Genomic DNA, 9,639 nt, shown 5'->3' on the forward strand with positions numbered 1-9,639 from the left:
CATGTTGGCATTTATGGTAGGACTTGGCCATTCTTTGAGGGGATTCTATGCGACTCGAGTTATACATAGCGATGATGGGCATTCCATTAAGATGTTTCGGTTTTTCGAAAAACGCTGCGCACCCCATTTCGCAAGTTGATGACCCACATTACAATTGTGCGTCGATCGACGGGTCAGCGCCATCTTGTCGAAGAAAAAAACGTTGGCTGGAGAATCGATTAATTCCTCGTTAGCAAGCTGATAATGCTCATTCAAGCGGTGACATTGTGCACATTTTCACTTGCGAAACAGACGCGTGATGGCGTTTATGGAGGCCGAGCTGCTTAACATTCTAAATTACGAACGTCGTCGCCTCTGGGGTTCTTTTCCCCTTTTGTGTTCCTTTTGCGTCTTTGACGTATGTCGCGACGTCTTTGTCTCGTTTAATATTCGTCGACATCGTTATTCTGCGTCCTTAACAGTCGCGAGAGATAAAAATAATCTAGTCGGGTTTCTGGTGTGTGAGAGTGTGTATAAAAAAAAGCAATCTTTAGGTATCTCTGTCGGAATGTGGAAAGTGTGGAGTGGGCCAGACAAGGACGACCGACTTATCTCCGAATAAATTCGACCGATAAATAACGTTGTGCAGGCGCCACATTATTTATACGGTTGCGGCCATTACTTGTTGATCTCCTCAATTTGTCACATCTACGAGACGATTTCCCGACGACAGTGACGCGTTTCCTAAATGAAAACAACATGTATGCGTTTGGAGGACGATGGAAAACGACGATTTCACTATCGGGATGAAAATGCTCATTTTAAAGATAGCAGCAGATCTTGTCTTCTGAAATATGACTGGATAGTGTGATATGGTAAAAGTTTGAAAGTGGGCAGCTATGCTAAACTTTTACTACTGATGATTTCAATACGAAAGACTGCAATCCAGTCGTCACATTAAAAATCACAGGTAGTAACAATCTGACAGGTATTCTGATGTGGAATATTTTTAACTGTATCGATTTGCCTGCATCAGGTATTTCACTTAGCAAAATTATTTTGACGAGATCACTGACCGAACCTATTTTTGAAAGAGGGCGATGCCCCATTACAAAAATTCGATGTAGATTCTTTATGAGAATGATCTGAACAGTTTCTTCGAGAAATAACAATTTTTCACAAACGAGTTTATAACGAACTATTGTCACTGGGTTAACGAACATGTAGCTAATCCTAGAAAGAAAATATGCGTGTGTCGTATGACCTATGAATCATAACCACAGGTTTTAAACACTCTCGGTTGATTCCGTATGAAAATTATTTAGGGAGAATCAGTTCGTGGTTTTGAAAACCGAGAATGATTTTGCCTCTTAATCTTAATAAAAATACTAATTATATATAAAAAACTTGATGTCATGTTTACTTCGTCTAGATCTTAGAATAGCTTGAAAATATTAATCCGCTAGACATTTACATTGCTAGCTTTCTTTAACTAAAATCAAGAAAAATAATAACGGGTTGAGCGTTGTATTTTAATATTACTTTATTTCTAAACACCGTTTGAAAATTACCTCGACACTGTTTCAACCGTAAATAAGTTTATGTATATAATAAAATTATTTATTTATATGTAACATAAACATTAAAAGAATACATGGGACTAACATATATTATCAGAAAAATTTTACGACTTTGACTCCATAAACCTGTATTTGTACAAATAAAAATGTTTTGCTGTGTTTTTTTATCCCATGTATTTAAGTACCAGTTATCTAATAATATAATAAAGAATAAAATAAAGAGTGACATTAGCAACTCTTTTTTTTAGTATTGAACAGTAACAAGCAGTATCCTAACATGTTTTGAAATTTGTAACATATGTCATAAGAAGGTAATCTCACGGAATTTTTCTTTCTTGAATGAAAGTAGAGGGGCATATTTTAATTAAATGTCTTTTAGTCGTATCTAAAAGATGAATTCCTTACAAACAAACGTCAAGTTACTTTTTAAGTTGACCATAATAACGCAAAATATTTTTTGTACCTCCAGCCCGCACAAACCAAAAGAATCGAATATAGATATTGGTTGGCAGTATAGCTTGCCATTCTGTCAGCGACAAGTGAGTTATTTGCGCATGTCTCTGCAATAAAGCAAAGATTTAAAGTAACTGTTAAAATACGTACACCTTATTTTAAGAATAAATATGGTTAATGTGTAAAATGTAAAAAAATCCTGAAAGGGCCAGAAAAAAATGTCAGCACAAAGCAAAATTCGAACTCGCGATTCTCAGTCGTCGGGTGGGTCCTATTACCTTTCGGCTATTGAGGGTTCATTTCGTTTCCATAATTATATACCACCAAAAGAATACAATCAATAACAATTTAATTAAAACAAAAATTAGCACACAAATCTTATGTATCACTCGCCCCAAACATGCTTTTACTTAATGCTCATTATTTTCAGGCAAATTCACTCCTATTCTCAAAAGCGAAACGTCTGAATTGGTGATACAAATAATTAATGTGTCAATAGAAACTACGGTTTTGAATCGAGTGTTCAATTACATTCGCGTTTGGAGTTGGTTATGCATCAAGAAATGTACGTACATCGTTTTACGACATTTTCATGACATACGACATTCATTCACTTTTGAAACTGAAATTAACTGAAACTGAATCCCACTAAATTCTCAAACTACAGTACTTGCTTTTAATACTATGTATATGCTAAATTGCGTAAGTTCTGAATAGTGTCATAACGGCAACAGTTTCAATATGTATTTGTTTGTGTTATTTTGGCTGGGACAACTTCAAACGTATAGATTTTTAAACGATGTTAACAATACGTGTCCTTTTGGAACCATGAACTCATATATCATGGGTAAAGCAACAAATATCTTTAAAAAGAAAAAATACGGAGATATGAACGTGCATTCTGCCACAAATTTGACGATACTGTTTCCTAATTGGCTACAAGCCGAGTGTTTGACAAAGCACTGTTTTATGAATTCAAAATTATTTGGAACGAATGAGATTTAATCCGAAACGCTATCGATAAAAATAGCAAGGATACACCAAGTAGAAATCGACAGAAGGTTGTTCAATTAACTAAATTTGAAATACTGCGGTGCTAAAAATGCGGAGGAATTTTAGTGGCATAGATATGGTGTGAAATAGGTGCACGCGCAAAGCAACCAACTTCACGTATGTACTACGTCCTACAGATAAAATCCTATCAATTTTACTTTTTAACAAAAGCGAAATGAACAAACTTTTTCATAACATCCATTACTGGCTTACAAATGAATTTGTAATCAAAATATATGCACATAATATAGATTTTTCAATTTGTCATCAGTGCCTGACGCAGTGATTAAATGCGGCTTGAATACTAATTTTTTGATTTGCAAATGTTGTTCGAGTTTACAAAATGTTTTAAAAAACAATCATTTGAGCCCTCTTGTAAGTCTTTTGATTACATCATTGCATTAAAAAAAAAAATGGGTCGAATATGTATATTTACATTGTTGTCCCTAACCCCGACAACTCGTTTTTCCCGTGAATTCGTAGATATTGGATTCGCCGTGATCTCAAATTCTCGATATCTTTTTTAAAAAATGAAATATTAGGATACGAACGGAACCTTTCCATCAATGCCAACTATCTCTCAAACGTACATGATGACCTTTCATCCTGAATAATAAGTCGGGAATTTTCGAATCTGCTATTTTAAAAGTTGTAAAACTTGTATACACATATTTAGCAAATTGCATCTGACCTACTTTGTCGTTGATTTGAAATTTTTTATCGTACTGTTACAATATCCCCTTTCAAAACTTATTCAAAGAACTTAATAAACAAACCTTATAATTTTAACAATCGGAATAGTAAAAAATTAAAACAGTAGTATTTCGACACTAATTCCGTAGCCTAATGAAATATTTTTTACTGCTAGTAAACTACTAATTAAAACATTCTTAATTTTACGTATACACAGTTATGCTAAATATAAGAAACTATGAAAGTTTATCAAGTAACAACAGCATAGTCATAACCGCAACAATTCCCAATACGCCATCCACTCAAAACTTCTCTTCAACGTCCTTGCTTGTCCACACTGCTTTTTTATTTTTGCATAAATTTGAAATTCGTTATATTTTTAGTCCAACTCGGTTGAACAACGTTGCGAACGGCGACGTAAACCTTGAAACGTCACGTCGCTATGCTAAAAGTACGATTTCTGTGTACACCAGCAACAGTGTGTAAAAGTAACAGCGTAACCTGCTGAGTTCGTAATTCGGGTGACCCATAAAAACTGCCTTGACGAAGGTTACCACATAAGTGCGAGAAACGATTTTCAGCTACCGTATGCGACCGGTCTAACATGGAACGCTCGCCCCAACATCCTCATGCTAATGTGTCGTCATGTCTGCGGTCACCCATGATGATGATGGTGTCTGCAGCTGTGGGCAAATATGGCGCCTGCGATATTTACACAATATCTCCTCTCGAAAACTCTTCGCTCACGCACGACCGGCCGGATCTTTTCTTTCGTAAGTTTTATATGGCAGCAATAAAATCGCCGGAGGATACCATCGACTATCGGCCGTAAAATCAAGAAGCGTACCACTCGCATAAATAAAGTATTATTCTGGGACGAAGATATTTATGATATTCAAATATCGACGCGGTGCTATTATTAATGTAAAAAATCTAGGCGTTGTAAATGGTGTACGTTTTGGTTTTTGACCTTTTCTGCGGATTCGTCGAGGTCCCCGTGTTGCTAGCGAAACACAACGGTGGAATTCCTCTGGGTATACCTTCCAAATTGATGAATTACACGTTACAATCGTTACGGGTTTGCTACCCCCAAGGTCGTCGGATTACAGGTGGCTCGAGTGAAAAAGATTCACGAACAAATGGTTGATGTATTATGGTTTCGGCACACGGTTTGTAAAATATAAAAAGATCTTATCCTGTAAGATTTATTTATGGAAACATTTATTTTAAAATGACTATAAAAATATTTCTGCTACAGAGTGCAATTTGACTAAATATATACATATTTTAAGGACACAGGCCCGCAAGTGCATCGTTTTTGGTACCATGTTTGTCATAGCACAGCTTGCTTGATATTTTATCTATTTTTTAACCTTAGGAGTATGGACTATACGAATAAAGTTCAGTAAATGCTTCCTTTATAGTTTATCTTTATTCTCTGAAAGTACACACGTATTTCTCCCTTCTGCGAATAGAAATCAAGTGATTTACTTATTGTTCATTCATGTCACAGAATATCTGATCCGTTCGTTTTAACGAGACACAGTTACGGAACTATAAGGATGTGTTATAATTGACCATTTCCTTAAATGAGAAACAAGTGAAAATTGAGATTTACAGAGACGCAAGCTATGGACAGAAAATTTTATATTAGACAATTGGGTAATTATCAAAAAAATTAAGTCCCATCATCACATTTAACGTTAACAATATTTTTTTATAAATAATAATAATGCTCAATTTTAGCTGTTTTTTTGGTACACGTATATTATTAAAACAAAATCCATGGTACATGATAATGTGTACCTGATTGAGAATTAAAAAAACTGTATATTGACAAATAATAAGTCATTATTTTATATTAAAAACATGTCAGTTCGAAAGATATTTACAATATTTTTTCTTAATTGATCTAAATTACTCAAATTCTACAGCACTTCCGATGTATTTTTGATGCATAAGTCGAAATGAAACAATCATATAAAATATTAAATTATTATTATGTAATCATTATCAAATAACAACAACAACAACAACACATGGTAGTGTATTATTTCACACATCTTATTGTATTTCAATTGATCATTCAATCTGTACAAAAAATATTTCGATAAGTTTTTACTTTGCGGTATTGACAATGTCATTTTATATAAACGATATGTTGGTTAAATAAATTTAATGAAGAAAAAAAACTGAAAAGCATGTGGGCTAAGCGTACAATTTCAGTTAAAAATGACGGTTGAAAATCTAAGTAACAATTCCCACGTTTCCAAGATTTTACAAATTTCCTCAATAAAATATTTGGAAGAGTCAAAAACCGACAAGTTTTGTGGTGTAAATAATTTAGGTAGTGGTCCAAAATAAATAATTTCACCATGAAATCATAAAACTCTCCCAATGCGTGAAGGTAAAATTAGATCTCTTCTACTCCATCTGTGTTTAAAATTGGTAAAACCAAACTTATAAAACTGTTATTGACCAAATCAAATACCCCCATAATTCGCTTAGCAAGAGTCGATATGTGATGTTTTCATGTTAGATTACGGGTTTCGGACTCCATACTTGGAATTTTTCTTTCCCCAGTGAAATATTACTGTTATCGGAACAGATACAGATTTACATACAACACAAAAATATGGGAAAGTATATGTACACACAAAAAAAGATGGAAGACGACAGATATTGAACACACCAATAACACGTACACAAAAGGCGCTGCTTGAAAGATATGTTTATAACCTTTTAAACATTTTCTTCTAACAAAATGAACAACATCAAACAACTGAACAAATGTTCTGAAGGAAATCTTGTCTCGTTATTGTACTGATAAAAGGAAACTGTAATATCACGGGTTCTACTTGTCAGTCTTGATATGTTAGGTCGAGAATCATAGTTTCAACAACAAAACCATGAGATATTTCAATCAATTAAGTAAATTTATATGCACAAAATGCCCTCACATATTTCCTTAGTTACGAAAACTGTTATTCCAGAAGATAATCAAGCGAGTGTATGTATACCAATTTACCATGTCACAAGCAATGCTGTATTCAAAGCTTAAGTTAGTTATAACTAATCTAGGACATAACTGATTGGAAAATAGTGTATGAACTTAGTCTTTCTTGCTGTTTGTGTATTTCAGATATTTCCATATTAACCGACGTTTATATTGCATTTTTTGCAAAAGGGACAACACGATCCTCTCTGTATGATTTTTTCCATTAAGGAGGTAATTGTAATATGGTACATGGCTAAACAAGTTCAACATCATGTACCTACCTTATGGTTGAATAATGTTCATATTTTTAGACTAATAAACTAATAACTAATACTTTATAAATGGCTCAAATTGTATTTTAGTCATAGATACGGTTGATCTAATAGTAGGGCCGTAACCTGTTAAACAGGAATAAGATTTGTCTTTGATAATTTCGACTTGCTACCAGTAATTATCAAATGAAAATATAATAAAATTGTTGCTTATATTACGAAAATTCACACCCAGTCGCAAAATTGGGCAATTGTCTGTGTTCTACGTTCATTATCTTTAACATGTAAGTATTTTGATCTATATTTATCTGTTTTATAATTTTATCGAATTTGTTCATTTTATTTTTTTGACGATCGTTTTCGTTAGTTGCCAAGATTAGAAAAAGTTAGAGCAGAAACCTCTACTTTCGTTTAGATAAGACGTGCAATATTGAAAATTTCATGAATTCTGCAAATCGTACAAAGCTATCGCTGCTTAAAACAGTTTTAATCTTCACCATCATAAAATAAATCGTAAAATCTCGAAGTCATTTAATAAGCATTCACATATGAATGTATAAGTATCTGTAAATTGAAACTTTACCCAGGTTATAATACTGTCAAGGGACATAATTTTAATACGTTTTTCCATGAATGATTCTCGAGTCGTTGCTTTATTATTCTTGACATGACCTGGAGGTCATTATCCCTGCGAAGCGAAAGGGATTGCTCCAAAGACATTTAGAAAATGAGTTCAATGAAAAATCATTTTAAAATATAGCATGATCACGAAAGCGGGCGCCGATGCAACGACTCAAGATCAAAGAACATTGCCCACCGTCACAATGAAAATAACCCAAACAGCAAAATTTTTCGCCGATGGGGAAACCGTTCTTCCTCACCTGTTTTCTTTTGATGCCGGCGTAGATGTTCGGGAAGGGCATCTTTCCATCGTACTGTTCCTTAATGTCGTCGATATACTTGATGCACTGGTCGTGGTCCTGCTGGTCCTTGGCCACCCGCAAGTACACCCTCCAGTTCGCCGAGTCGAACCCCCAGTGCACCGTCCTGTTTTCCGAGTAATGTTTGTGAACGTGACATACGAACTGCTGGGGCGAGAATCCGCCCCTGCACTCAGTACATTCGATGCACTTCGCGTTCTTTGACGTATACAGCTCGGGGAAGCACACCCCCGTGCACTTGCCGAAGCACTTGTGGTAGACCGCGAACGACGCCGCCCCCTTCCGAGGCCGAATGGGGGCCACCTCCTGGCCGTAAAGCAGCGCGCTGCACAACCGCTCCGCGTCCGTCTTGGTGATCAGCCCCGAGCTGGCCGCCGCGCTCGGGAGGATGCCCCCGTTCTTGAGCACGTTGAGCTGCTCGGGGGTGCAGCGCGAGCAGTAGATCTGCAGCTGGTCGCACTCGTGGTTGATCTGCGGCAGTGAAAAGTCGCGCAGCACCGAGTTGAGCACCTGGGGCAGGCAAAGCCGTTTCTCGCCGCCCACCACGAAGCACGAGATGGTCTCGCCCTCGAGCGCCGTCTCCGTGCGCTCGCTGCACGATGTGTCGGGGGTGGTGAGGATGGGCAGCTGCTGCACCGGGAAGGGCGCGGGCACGAACTCCTCCTCCTTGGGCTCGGGCGAGGGCTCGCTCTTGGGCGGCGCCAAGGCCAACCCGGGGCCCTGCAGGCTCTTGGTGGCGCTGTGCTGGTAGTTCTTCAGCACGTTCTTCAGGTGCGGCGTCACCTCCATCATGTCTGCGCTGCTCACGACCGGGATCGGGGGGACCGAGACACTGCCACCATTTTTGCACCTCACTGTCATCCAAGCGCCACAGTCGCCCGTCCCATCGGCTGTGGCTGTGGCTGTGGCCGGCGTTACGCAATCGAAAGAAACTCGCGATCGCGGTATTCCAACGCGAACCTGGCCTTCCCTCTCCGTCTCTGTCTCTCCTACTAACCGACGCAGACGTTCACCTAAACTTGTCTGAGACTGTGACCGGCAATAATCGTCTCGCCTGTTTTGCAGACTGTTGCGACCGCACATGCGCAGGGTCGCGTCGCTGCCTTTCCGCTGGATTTGCACGCCGAAAGCGACACGAAGGGCCAAGAGGGCCGTTTAAACTCGCGGAACGTCACCGTAACCACCGCTGCTGAGGGCGACCGCCACTAACATCAACGGGAACTCTCGCGACCGCTGGCTCCGGCCATGGCGCAGACGACTCGCTCGCAATGCTCTCTGTGGAAAGTCTAGCCGGACCCGCCGCCCCCCGCCCCGCTCGCAGACACTCGTTAGGTCACGTGATCGACCTTCCCGTCAAAATAGGCGACGTGCCGGAGCGCGTCCGCGGCCGGCCGGGGCGGGGGGCGGGCGAGGCGGCGTCGCGGGGCGAGGGGAGATTCGTCGGTGTGGCGGTGATCGCTGCGAGCCGCTGCCGCACGTGCATTGCACTCTAGGACGAATTGAACGGAGTTTCTACAACGTACGAATTCTTCCGGTACGCACATCAGGACGCGGGTTTACGAACTCCTGCGGTGTAGAAAGGCGATCGTGGAATTCGCTCTTCTGCAGATGCGGAACGCGACTCCGAGAGGAAAGCCACTCTTGCGAGAAACATGGCTAGGTCGGTCAGG

The 9,639-nt window shown here is 39.0% G+C and overlaps 1 protein-coding gene across 1 annotated transcript in view; it reads right to left on the minus strand.

The window, feature by feature from the left end:
- The window catches only part of LOC135123707 (ski oncogene), a 67,375-nt gene extending 58,115 nt beyond the window's left edge, over window positions 1–9,260 (minus strand). Inside the window, exon 1 of the mRNA XM_064048567.1 lies at window positions 7,910–9,260. Within this exon, the coding sequence (XP_063904637.1) occupies window positions 7,910–9,052 (1,143 nt within the window). The 5' untranslated portion in view covers window positions 9,053–9,260. The remainder of the gene's footprint in view (window positions 1–7,909) is intronic.
- Window positions 9,261–9,639: the final 379 nt, after the last annotated feature.

This window comes from Zophobas morio, unplaced genomic scaffold (genome assembly GCF_036711695.1).
Source record: "Zophobas morio isolate AGI-343-1 ecotype UQ-CSIRO unplaced genomic scaffold, CSIRO_AGI_Zmor_V1 ptg000006l, whole genome shotgun sequence".
NCBI classification, from domain to species: Eukaryota; Metazoa; Arthropoda; class Insecta; order Coleoptera; family Tenebrionidae; genus Zophobas; species Zophobas morio.